Source organism: Sycon ciliatum, chromosome 3 (assembly GCF_964019385.1).
Source record: "Sycon ciliatum chromosome 3, ocSycCili1.1, whole genome shotgun sequence".
Classification (NCBI taxonomy): domain Eukaryota; kingdom Metazoa; phylum Porifera; class Calcarea; order Leucosolenida; family Sycettidae; genus Sycon; species Sycon ciliatum.
Genome location: NC_088645.1, coordinates 35,794,303 through 35,807,361, shown reverse-complemented (window position 1 = coordinate 35,807,361; position 13,059 = coordinate 35,794,303). Strand labels below are relative to the sequence as shown.

The following is a 13,059-nucleotide window of genomic DNA, read 5'->3' as shown; positions in this document are numbered from 1 at the left end:
TTGGCCTCTATTTCCTGTCCACGGGAAAGTGAAATAAATAAATAAACAATCGACATCCACCCCCCCCCCCCCCCCCCCCCCCGGGCCCCCACAGGAGTAGCAAGGAGGATGAGTTAACACAAGGTCAAGTGGGTATTACATGTACTGGTACAGTACTTGCATGATTGTCTATGTACACATCAACATAGCGGGATTCTATGTACAAGTGAAGGGGTTCTATGTACCTGGTATGTACAAGTGAAGGGGTTCTATGTACACGTAGCGGGGTTCTATGTACCTATGTGAAAGTGGCGGGGTTCTATGTACAAGTACTATTAATATTATAACGTTATACCTTCGACTAAACAAACAACAACACCTGGATATGTGTGTGCGTGTGTGTGCATGCATGCGCATGTGTGTGTGAGAGAGGGGGGGGGGGGGGGTATGTACACGTGTGTGTGTGTGCACACATCATGCAAGTGCATTGCACTAGTGTGTCTGAGAAGAGGCACCAGAGCCAGCTGCGTGCCGTCTGAACTAAAACTGATTATGAAACAACACGACGAGGAGGCGACGGCTAGTTGCTAGTCTTACGCACGGCACACGATAGTGTGTTCCGTTGTACTTGGTGGACTCGCATGCAAGCCTCGCTGGCCGCCTTCACCGCGTCTATACACCGATCCGTGTGCGTCTGCCCGGTCTGCTCTAGTGCCACCACCTCCCCGCTGGTTGGCATAATAGCAAGGGTCATTGCCGACCATTGCGTGTTGTCCGCGGCGATAGCCTCCTCCTCCTCCTTGCGTGGGTCCACGATGCAGACGTGCGCGTCAAAGCCCACTGACACTGCCGCCACCATATCGATCATATCGATGGACGCGTCAGCCAGCGCTAGTGACGCAGCCGTCATGGCTGCTGCCAGTACTCCGCCGCCATCTTCCACCACCATGACGTGGATATCCACTTTGGCCTTGGGGAACCTCTCCAGTATCACTGCTGCCTCCATGGCCTTCGTCAGAGCGCGGGACATGTCGTTCTCCTCGCCGTCGCTTTGGTGCCCGCGCCGCCGGCGTGACGCGGATGGCGTGAACTTCACCTCGGCATTTACCTGGCCGGTGAGCTGAAAATCTCGACGGCGCACAGTATCGCGAGGGCCGTGCACAGAACAGAGCAGTTTTGTACTGCCCAGCTCCAAGTATGCAGAGCCGCTGGCCTGTGCTACTGTTCCACACTGCAGGAACATGGGACGGACTGCGTCCAGAGCTCTTCCGTCGTGGCGTGATGAATTCTCACCCAGAACACTCGCAGCTCGGACGGCCGCAAGGTCAGACTCAGGAACGAAAGGAAAGCTCTCCTCCGGCCCTATCACTCTCCGTGTATCTGATGGAGGTGGCATAGTTCAAACAAGAAGGAGATGAAATCTCCAAACCAATAAGTGAAATTGCAACTCAATAAAAATAGAGATCCGTCAGCTAGAATGTTTTTGAGAAACTAAACAAAATTTTAATGTTTCAAGCATTTTCCGCTTATCAATGGCCGTGATTCGTGACGTCATCTCACTCACTGATCCGAGCTAGCTACGTCATGCTCACGTGTACTATACAGTCTATACTACTAGCAAGAGTACTACCGTACTGGCAATATATGTTGCCGCAGTGAGGTTATGAAGCGTTACATTCGCACATGTTTGCCGCACGCAGGGCGTTACATGCAAAGTCGCACAGGAGCCGTTACACAGGTTTCTATATTGCCGCAGTCCTTTTTTTGCTATTGCCGCATCACTTTTTTGCTATTGCCGCATCATTTTTTTGCTTTTGCCGCATCATTTTTTTCTTTTCATCCACATTGAAGGCACAGAAATTCAGTTGCTATCCAACTGTTACAAACCCGACGGCAAAGGGCGACAACGATATCAATAGAAGACTGTATATTTTAACTATCAGAGTGCAAAACGACCTCGGGAAAGAAGAAACCATTGAGATCGCCAACCACTGAATGATGCGCCTTCGAGTGTCAGGACTTCCTGCTGCGTCCAGTTTTGAACTTTTCACCACGCGGTACACGTGCTTTCACAGTTTTCAGCCTTTTTTTTGCAGTGCAAACTGCAATGAAAAGATCGCCGCACCCCACCGGACGCGCGTTACGAACTCAACGAAAATTTGTCGCACTAGCCTGGTCGCGCGTTACGCCGCACCCCCCTGCGTTACGCGTTACGCGGCAACATATATTGCCAGTACGGTACATAATCCCCCGGGCCCGCGGGGGGTTATGTACTCTAGCTACTACTAGACTGTACTGTCTGTAGACGGTACATGTCATCAAGAGTACATAAAAAATATTAAAGGGGAACTCCACGAAAAAATGAAAATTTGATAGCCTGTAGAGTTTCGGGCGCTGAGTCGAATGGTCTTGGTCCGAAGTCTCTACGAGAAAGCGTTCTTGAGATACAGTCAACTTTGCTAATAACGACTGCGGATATAACGACAATTCGCGAATAACGACCGAATTTCCATGCCCAGAGCAAAGTCCCATCTAACTGTATACATTTAACTTCGGATATAACGACTATCTGAATAACGACAATTCGCGTATAGCGACATGCTTTTAGTGCCCCGAGGTCATATTCACTGCTTGAATAACGACTTTCTGGGCTTTTGACAGCTATTTCAAGTACCTGTCAGTCAAGTACATGTACATGTATATGTACCTGTCATGCACCAGAACCTATGGTGATGGATATTATTAAACACATGCAAGAAAAATGCAGCCAAGGGGGGGGGGCTTTTTCTTCCTTTTTTATGTTGGCTTCAAAATTGTTGGATTTACCAGCACACCTATACATTACTGTACAATCATGTACATGTAGTTGTACATGATTGTCCAGTAATAATCATACATGTACATGTCTCTGGCTCTGTAGATGGCTCAAAAAGGCATATTTTTCAATTGATTTCCCTTGCATATTGAATTTTTAGTTCCTTTCAACTGCAATATGAAAATAAAGTACACATTGACATAGAGCAAGAAAAGAGCTTGATTTTGATATGCATGTCATACCATACAAAATATGGGTTCACATACATTCAAATGGGACTTCGGTTATAAGGACACTTCGCGAATAAGGACACTTTTCTGATGCCCCGCCGAATGTCGTTATTGGCGAAGTTGACTGTATTTCAATTTTAGCCACGCCCCATACCAATGTATGGGTGACGTCATTGTGGCATGGTGCGAAAATACTTGGATTTTGAATCTCACTTTCTTCAGGACGAAAGTCACTTCAGAAAGTAGTTTGCCAAGTCGCCTGAGCCGCTGCAATGCCAAATTGTTGTGTTGTTGATTGTGCCAGTATCACATCATCCTCCTGGGGTTAGTTTTCTCAAATTCCCAAAGGATGGAGACCTGGCAAAGCGCCGAGATGTTGCAATGCGTCGTGAAAATTTCAAGCCTATTTTCGCAGCACGAGCTATGTTTGCTCGCTGCATTTATGATCCAGAGGGACTTGAGAGCTGAGTTTTGACGAGTACGCCGTCCAGGAAAGCCCTCATCAGTGTACCAGTGCCCTCCGAACCGTGAGCCTCCAGCAAAGCGAATTCAACAAGCTGCAACTGAGAAAGCAGGGCGAGATACGTCCCATCAGGATCAGAAGAGTACATCACCCCATCAACTCCGACTGCAGCTAGCTGATGAACGATATTACCCCAGTAACTTTGCGCATACCAGTACTCAAACTGTGCACATCTGTCATCAACTGGGACGCAAACAGACAGACCCCCAGCAAGTACGAAGGTTACAGAACTGTTTGCTTGCGATGTGCAGGCAGCATGCACGACGAACTGTCTCACCAATCCTGCCAAACTGAACCAGTGTAAGTTGATTGCGTGGATATGTCTCTATTTATAACAGCTACCCTACTTCTAGGCATGGTTGCATGAATACCATATCACTCAGAGCAGTTGTTAGAAGTCTGGACAGCCTTGGAATAGTGCAAGTAAAGTGAAACAAAAATATATTACACTCCGAGTTCCACGCTTGCGGGATCACCAGGCCAAAAAAAATCTAATTTCGAACAAGGAATGGGTTCTGGTTGTATGCGAAAGAAAAGTAAGTGAAGACCTATTGTGCAAGGAATACAGTGGGAACTACACATATTATACACATGCACTCACACCTTCACCCACATGCGCGCGCGTGCGTGTGCGTGCACACACACAAACACAACAACACACACACATACGTACCCACATACTCAAACTCACTCGCACGCACGCTAGCCTAAGGATAGTACATATGCTGTAGTAGTGGTATACTTAGTGAAATGACTATGTGTACATCTAATGACGCCGCCACTCCACGCCAGAAGACAACAAACATCTGCTGAACATTTTTGCTCCCGTCTCTTATGGGCAACACAGGGAATGAAACGAACAATGCAATTGAGAACAAGAGTCGTCCTGTACGGTGAAGTTTCCATTTTCTCATACAGCAGTATATTATTGTCTAAGCAAGTGTGTTTTCTCCACATTCTTTTTGCAATGCAGGTATATCACAGTGTCATGCCAAACTACATTCTCAAACGCATTCGTTTCTCAATTCTGGGGATGATTGGACACGCACATCTCGCAGCTCTTGACGACGTCAATGTCAACCGTCGCCACAGCACAACCAAAAAGACCGCGATAGGAAGGTATAAAGTCCAGTTCTCAAAGCATAAAGAAGACTGTGGCCAAATAGAAAATTATACGACAGAAAGAGCTATGAGTATGTTGACAAGCTCATATGTGAGGTGGTAGCGGTTGCAAATGGCAACCTCCATGTTCCTGCCTTGGAGAAGCGTGTTTCCCTGCCAAATTCCAGGTGGAAGCCTCCTGAGAAGGCTGAGGTGGTGCAGGATTTGGATATCTTTGCCTGATGGTATTCACAACGCAGGCTGGAAGACGACAACGAACGTGCTTGCCCAATTTGCCGTGTACATAGTGTGTACTGCCTGTGTGCCGCATAGCGTAGAGATCTACACAAACACAGAATGTCATATGGAATGTGTATGATGAGTGCTTGTACACATACCACATTGCTGTACCGTAATAATTATTATAGTCAAATACTCATTTACTCTACATATGCGCTGTATTGCACCTACCGGTACCTACCTGCACTTTCAGTGGGCGCGCCACACTAATTTTAGTGTCCACTGGTACAAAGATGGAGGGTCTTGTAGAATTTACCATAATTGCTGATTTCAAATTGAATTCCAATGATCTGGGGGATGAATACTGATTAGGACGCGTTCGATTACCTACTAGTACAGAGATGTCTTGGTCAGAAAGTACAGATTTCTTACTCTCCTGCCAGAATTTGTGCATTATTTTGGTGTACGCTTTCTTGACCCCACGCTTGTACGTTGCATGCCATGGTATACTAGTAAACGAGTTTATTGACAAAGTCTATCGCTTGAAACGATAAAGTATGGGTTCGTGTGTGATCAAATGCACCCATGGTGCTCATAAACTGTGTGCAGTGCTCTCTTCACCAACAGAACACTACCTACCATACTTTGTAGATCTTGTACCAATCCAAGGGAAAATGACAAAGACAAATGTGAGTCATGCATGAAAACTTGTGATAGCACGGTCTATAGTACAGAACAACGTTGTTCGTGCTATGCCTGACAACAATAATTAGTTACACACAAAACATTACGCGCATCGATCCTCACAAGATAAGTCAAGACATACTCGGAGCAAAGAGAAATTTGTTTGTGTCATGCATGAAACTTGTGATAACTACCAGTACAATGTCTTTCTTGTGCGACGCCTACTGTAGTGCGCCTGACAACAATAAATTTCCCCCAAAAAATAAGAATATGTGTATCATGCTGATACGCGATCCTCACAAGACAAGTCAAGGCAAACTAATTGAGGCTTACCTAATGTCAGACTCTTCTGTCACTGGCATTGGCGGCTTCTGCATGTCGAGATAACCTCGAAGAGCAGTGATGAGCACAGCCTAATGCAAGGATACGATCTCGTAATCTGCGAGGTCCGCTACGCAAGAAACCTTGGGCCGTCTTGTCGACAGCGACGGCAGCATCCTACCAGCAAAATCATTCCCGCGGGCTGGGCATGGCTATACACTTTTGTCCACGCTCGCACCAGTCGGAGTCCCAAACGAATCGAGATTCTGGTGGCCAAGCTACTCGTCTTCTGTCGGACGCAGCTGCTGACGCATCTTCTTCCTCCACATTTGTTACACGCGATGGCAGCTCCTCAGCAGAGTATCTGGGCTCCCTGCCCCAACCATACGCGGCGGTGGGCTGTTGGTCGTCCTCACTGGCCTCAGCATCGCTGCCTTCATTGCTGGGGACAGAGGATTGTTCGGAATCGCCCATCTTCCCTTGAAATACCAACTAAAATTAGTGCTTGTAGACGGCGAAGAGAAACGACTTTGCCACAATGACGTAGGCAGCCCGTGATGATGTAACCAAATGGCCGCATGACGTCAGGGCGCGGCCCCCGTTTTTGCAATTTCAAAGTGAAATATCTCAAGAACGCTTCGTCGTAGACTTCGGACCAAGACCATTCGACTCAGCGCCCGAAACTCTACAGGCTATCAAAGTTTCATTTTTTCGTGGAGTTCCCCTTTAATAATAATAAGTACAATGATTGAGTTGCCTATCTGCATGATCTGAGTGGGAGAAATCCTATTCCTACACTACAAAAAAGACTTCAGAAGTACATGATGTAGAGAGGTTCTGCGTGAAACGTAGAGAAATCACAGCAGGTAGACTACTCAGTACTGTCGTGTGTTTTGGGTCTACGTAGACTTACGGATCTGCAGGGCCTAGACTAGAGTAGCATTCGATCGCCATACATCACCAAATCACTCACATCAAGAGATAACCCCCCGTAGATCTACTCTTGCTCACATCGATCATCGCGATCGCGTCGCAAGGTTCTCCGAACGTCGAGCCTCGATCGGCGCGGCTCGAGGGCAAAGTGTTTGAGGTCAAAGGTCAAAGGTCGATATGCGAAATATGGAATGTTGGACGAGATGCCAGATGATCAACCCGCGACTCCAGTGCAGTGCCAGTAGATCTTGTACTTGTTGTAGTCTACTGTACTAGTAGCTGCAGCTACACAGTCTAGTCTACAGCCTGTACCTTGTGTACCGGGCAGGTTCATCCAACGATTACATACATGGCTGCATGTTACATTTATACAGGAGACGATCGCGAAGCTTGAAACGAAAAAATAATGCTATCGCTCATCGTCAAACTTTGATGATGATGAGGGATCGATGATTGCACTACTCGATCTGATGATGAAGAACAAGCTGATACTGCGGTGGTCACTGGAGTGGAGGTATTCACACGGGTCCTTCATGTGAGAGTTTGGACAGGACGACCTAGGCGGAAGGACAGGCGATCATCGGTGGTGTGCAGCAGCTGTGAAAAGAACTTCTAGAAGACCAGATCAACACAAGACAACCGGAGAGGAATTGACTTGAGTCAAACGAACATGACTGACGCCCAGCACGCGCAGCCTGAGAAAGGTCGCAGGCCAGTTCCCGCACCAAGACGGAGATCTTCCGGCATGTCGACCTCCTCTTCACTCCCCCAGTCTCCGCCAGATTCGTCTTCTAGAAGACGTGAATCGGATATCACGCCACTCCCACCCGCAAGTGCCACAACACCGACAACCGACGCGACCGAAGATCAGCTAACAGCTTTAGAATCTCAGCGAGGGTCACGGCAGTCAGGGCACAATGCCGGGAAAGTCAGCCACTCCGACTCTGTTGATTCTTTGCATTGCGTGTCATCAATAAGCCAAAGGCCCTCTCTTGCTTCGTTGAACCGAGTCATGTCTCGTCAGTCGTCCTCTGATTCGTTTTCACCACAGTTGGTGCCAGCACCCTCGTCAACATCGAGTGATGACAAACCTGCTCTGTATTCGACTGTGAACTTGAATGCTCGACGGAGGAGCCGAGGCGCTCCTGGCTCTCTTAGTTCTGCAACAGGAACGGAGCTATTCATGGTGTCAGAAAATGCGTCTTTGTTCTCGCTGCCCCAGTCGAATCTGACCAGTCTATGTGGTACTGCGGACCCTGCATCCATGATGCGTAGCGTGGACAGCTGCTCCAGCTTTTTCAGTGTCAGTGGAGGCGTTGAACGGAAAGTCGGCAACGAGTCGGTTCACATCACAGCGTCACAGGCAGGCCACGTCTTAGTGTATGCTGTGCCGGCCGGGGAGGATTTATCGAGGGATAAAAGGAACTCGGATCCCTGCGTCGGCAATACTCTGACGCCATTTTCCCAAGTCAACCATGAAAAACGAGCAAGTGTGTCATCGATCGACATGTACATTGCATCATTCACGGGTAGCATCACACCACTTGCCCTTGTACCCCATCGGTCTATTCGCGGCAAGGGAATGCTGGGGACATATCGCGGCAGAACGGCTGCAGACAAGAAAGCAACATCCGACCTACCGCCAGGAATGGTGGCAGACCTGGAGGCAGTGGCTCGAGGTACCGTGTTCATGAAAGCGCAGACCAACGAAACGCCTGGCAGCTGCAACAACAGCCACGGCATGTCCGTCAGCAAACTGGCAGGCGGCTACGACTTCCTCGACTTCCCGACGGCTCGAACCGTCACCGTTCTACGAGTCAAGCCCGACATAACAATGCCGGAGGTGTAGTGTCCCCATGGTTACCCCTCACCAGTTTTCCATGCACATTTAAGAGGTATTTTAAAGTTTATTCCTCATTATTCCTTTCAAATAGACATGTACAAACAACTCCGAACAACACATCCAATGCAAGTGACAGGTTTCCAATGCACCTCACGGGTTTCTCCGGATTGACAGGCATCGTGATATTTCTTGCATCTATTCAGTGCGCCTCACCGCATGTTCTTCCCGGTTATGCTGAAGTGTTCCACATGCGCAGTACGGCCTTGCGGCAGCTGATGCAATATTTCCACCGGGCCAGGTTTTGCCAACACGTCCCAACAGCAATGGCACTAGCTGTGCCCATCGGTACTTTGTAACGTTTTCCGAATGCCTAAGCTATTTTCCCTGCACCGTTGGTGAAACAATGAAACATTCCACGTGGCTTCTACTCCTGTTAGCCAGTCAGGATTGAGTATTTCAGACTTCTGTCGGAATTGCAGCTGCTAGTGGAATGCATATCTTTCATTTTCTTTCATGTGTCCTATTTTCAAACAAAAAGTTTACTGCTGGATATCTCTTCCTGCCCAGTCATATTATTTCACTGCAATGCGCAATGAACTCAACTTCCTTATTCCTTATAGTCGTGCAGGCTTTTGTCAAGTCAGAATTACTTCAGAATTGTTTCTAGTTCCACCAGCATAGATTGCACGGCCAAACGGTGTGGATATCTCTTCCTGCCCAGTCATATTATTTCACTGCAATGCGCAATGAACTCAACTTCCTTATTCCTTATAGTCGTGCAGGCTTTTGTCAAGTCAGAATTACTTCAGAATTGTTTCTAGTTCCACCGGCATAGATTGCATGGCCAAACGGTGTGGAGTTCTCTTCCTGCCCAGTCATATTATTTCACTGCAATGCGCAATGAACTCAACTTCCTTATTCCTTATAGTCGTGCAGGCTTTTGTCAAGTCAGAATTACTTCAGAATTGTTTCTAGTTCCACCGGCATAGATTGCACGGCCAAACGGTGTGCAACTGAATCAAAGTGGATTGCAAATTGCAATCAATGTAAAGTAGTACTTGTGCGCCATTTATACGAGGTACAGTCAGACCTCGCTTAACCGCACACATCCGTTTTCCACAAAAATATCCGGATAGGCGAGGGAACCGGATAAACGAGGACCGGATCTGCGAGGTCTGACTGTATCATATTCATCATGAACTCCCATTCAGAGCACATACCAACATATGTGCGCAGACCCAGCCATAATCAATGATAATATCATCACGTGCACAGATACTGGCACTGTAGTTCAGCTGTTGCATGACTATCGACTACAGTCATGACGCTGACCTCTCCCCAGCAATGTACAGTAGTACTTGTGCAGTGGCTATTCTGTACTTCGAAGTACGACACAATAGCTTTTCTTTCTCGTTGGAACCTGCATGCAACTTCTCCGATTCTCTTGTACTGCAACTAACTTTATACGACGAAGTATTCCATTTGCGGTGGCGTGTGTGTGTGTGTCTCCCTCCCTCCCTCCCTCCCTCCCACTGTCTCTGTCTGTTTCACTCAATCTCTTCTTTTAATTAACATTCTCGTACAGCGTGTGGTGGCGTAGTTCACGCTTTTTGCACATGCCTCCAGATCTCTGTAAGCCCATTTTAATAATAAGCACGCACACACGCACACACACGCACACGCACACACGGCTGGACACGACCTTTGGTTTCGATGTCTATTTTCATCACGGTGCTCTAGCAGTAGTTGTATGACAGTACATGGCCGACAGTATGTACAAACATGATCATAATATAGGAAGAAGGCAATCGCTAGCAGGCAATGGGAAGATACAAGAAAAAAAGAAGAGGCTACAAGAAAATATGAACAAGGTCAACACGCACCCATATGGAAGTAGACTGGAGCCTAGACTACCGGGAGAAGTAGAATCATGTACTAGGGTAGTAGGTACAGCCGGTGGGCACAGAAACGAGCGACAGAAATGAAAGAAAGAGAGAGAGAGAGAGAGAGAGAGAGAGAGAGAGAGAGAGAGAGAGAGAGAGAGAGCACAGCCTTGGTTGAATAGCGTAAATACTATGTTCTGATAAGGAGCGAAATGAGTGCGGGACGAGCTCTCTCCCCCGGCCGGTCCTTGTCGGGCAACAACAGGGTCAGACTCAGCGGCGGCGGTAGATCATAAGGAGCGCGCTAGCTCTGTTACTTCAACTGAACATCATGGCTAGCAGGGGTATAGTCCGGTATCGTCACCATCAAGTGGCAGTAACCACAGTGAGGGACGAAAACAAAGTTTGTGCAGTCACGTGCGAATGTATGGGAGTAGATTGTGGAAAATAGGAACTAAAATCATGATTACTGGCAAGAATAAAACCAGAAAAACAAACAAACTGCGGAAACTCCCCGTGGAGAGAGCTAAGAGAGAGAGACAATGATTTGACACGTTGCCAAGGCTTGAGAAAGCATACGAATAAGCAAGGAGGTCTTGTCTCAAGTACCTGAACATGCATACTCGCGCTGCCAGAGATGCATGCATGCAGTCAGTGAGTGGCAGAGAAAGCTCCACGGCGTTGAACAAGTCGCTGCAGCAAGCGTGCACGTGCACCAGAGCAGTGCGTGTCACTGTGCAGTTTTCAAGAACCACCATGCCTTATCAGCAGCAACACTAGCACAGACGTATATATACACAGACACATCGATGGCGGCAACAACGACAGATGGAGGAAATCGCACGCTTTCCAAACGCCAGTGATTCGGACGGACACTATAGCCGCCCCAATCCTGAGCGAGCGGATCAGAGAGGGAGAAAGAGAGAGAGAGAAAATGGGAGACAAGGAGAGGGACACACCACCAGCGGAGTGAGCAAGCTTCAATTCCGACGCTACACAGCGATGACGGAGAGGCCGTAGCTCAGCCAGGGAAACGTCCACGCAGATGACTCCAGTCCACCCAGCCGTGAAAGCAGGACTTGAATGTGTCGAGCTCCTTGCCCTTGCGTACAAGTTTCAGCTCTCGCTTGCGCTGCGCTGGCTTCTCTCCCCAGTAGTTAGCATAAACCTGGATGGGTAGAGAAGGAAAGGAAAGCGAGAGACAACTAAAGACACGCACGCATGCTTGAAGACTACAGCAGTCTCCCAAGCGTACATGTAAGGGGGCGTCCTAAAGGTTTTTTTGTCGTCCCTGAAACGAACATTGTTCGTTTCGTTCTCGGACCCCGTCCCCTCCCTCTGAAACAAACACAGCTTGCTATGCTGGACGACGAAAGTAGCATGAATGCACATGTACACAATGTACAGTGTTGGTTGACTTGTGATTTTGGCTCGCAACCCCCCCCCCCCCCCCCCCCCCCAACGAAAGATGTTCGTTTCAGGGACGGCAACAATTTTCGCGACGACCCTAAGTGATGAAGGTTGTAGGTTGTACTTGATACAGGGGCGTAGCCAGGATAGTGATCAAGGGGGGTGCCACGACTTTCCCCACACAAAAGACTCAGGCACTTATGTTGGTCCTTTCTTGCACATTAGTCGATCCGTGAAATGGGGAAGGGGGGGGGGGGGGAGCAAAATTCGCCCCTAATTCGACGCTGAAGATCAATCAGTGAATCATAGTGGCAAATCTCCAACCAGGGAGTAGTAATAGTTATGGTATTTTACTTTTTACTACACCCTGGCCTGCTTCCAACTAATGATGGACTAAGTCCTGGATGCTGCTTTCTCCAGAATTATCACACTCTCCATCGAACTTTCAAAGTGGGATTTCTCGAGCCATTTTTCCCCTTCGTCATGTTTGATAGTGCAGTAACACATCCTTGATCAAACCTACACTATTTCCCACAAAAAATCAAAGTGCACTTCAACATTACTTTCACTCTTCTACTGCTGTATCCACACTTGCAATGCATGAAAGAAACTTTGCCTTTCCACAACGAGACCAATTAACATCGAGAACTACATTATACAAAACGTAGCGAGAACAAACTGCTATGTCTGACGCGTGCTTTCCGGCCATAGACCGCGTTGCTACTTCCTTGCTTCTACCAATGGCGTGTTTGTATGATTCTTTGCTTCTAACAAAACATGTGGAGTGCCATACAAATCATGCGTTAAGCCTGCTGAGGCCTGATGTGACACTGCACAACGGCAGGTACGAAGCGGAGTTCCCTTGACTAGAAATTTCAATGCAAAATGGCCAATCATGAGACAAAAATTAATAGTCCACTGCATGTGGATTGGTTTCAGATACATTGTACTTGCAGGTCTGAACCAGGGAGTAATACCTACTACTCCCTGGTCTAAAACAGGGATGGCTACAGTGTGCGATGTGCAGATTTGCGCATGTGATCAGCGGGTTTGCTATGGTCTCTCTCGAACCAGCTGTGAACCAAGATCGAAATTTT

The 13,059-nt window shown here is 47.8% G+C and overlaps 2 protein-coding genes and 1 long non-coding RNA gene across 3 annotated transcripts in view; all 3 read right to left on the bottom strand.

The window, feature by feature from the left end:
- Nucleotides 1–109: 109 nt before the first annotated feature.
- LOC135812081 (exosome complex component MTR3-like) lies at nucleotides 110–1,465 on the bottom strand. The gene has a single exon (XM_065325410.1). The coding sequence runs from the start codon at nucleotides 1,373–1,375 to the stop codon at nucleotides 560–562; it is 816 nt and encodes a 271-aa protein (XP_065181482.1). The 5' UTR covers nucleotides 1,376–1,465; the 3' UTR covers nucleotides 110–559.
- A 3,196-nt stretch (nucleotides 1,466–4,661) lies between these two features.
- LOC135812080 (uncharacterized) lies at nucleotides 4,662–6,395 on the bottom strand. Its single transcript, XR_010552746.1, has 2 exons — nucleotides 5,906–6,395; nucleotides 4,662–4,990 (listed from the first exon to the last, which is right to left on the bottom strand). It is a non-coding gene; the product is annotated as an uncharacterized LOC135812080 (long non-coding RNA).
- A 3,977-nt stretch (nucleotides 6,396–10,372) lies between these two features.
- The window catches only part of LOC135812078 (protein flightless-1 homolog), a 63,765-nt gene continuing 61,078 nt past the window's right edge, over nucleotides 10,373–13,059 (bottom strand). The window contains exon 47 of the mRNA XM_065325409.1: nucleotides 10,373–11,720. Within this exon, the coding sequence (XP_065181481.1) occupies nucleotides 11,574–11,720 (147 nt within the window). The 3' untranslated portion in view covers nucleotides 10,373–11,573. The remainder of the gene's footprint in view (nucleotides 11,721–13,059) is intronic.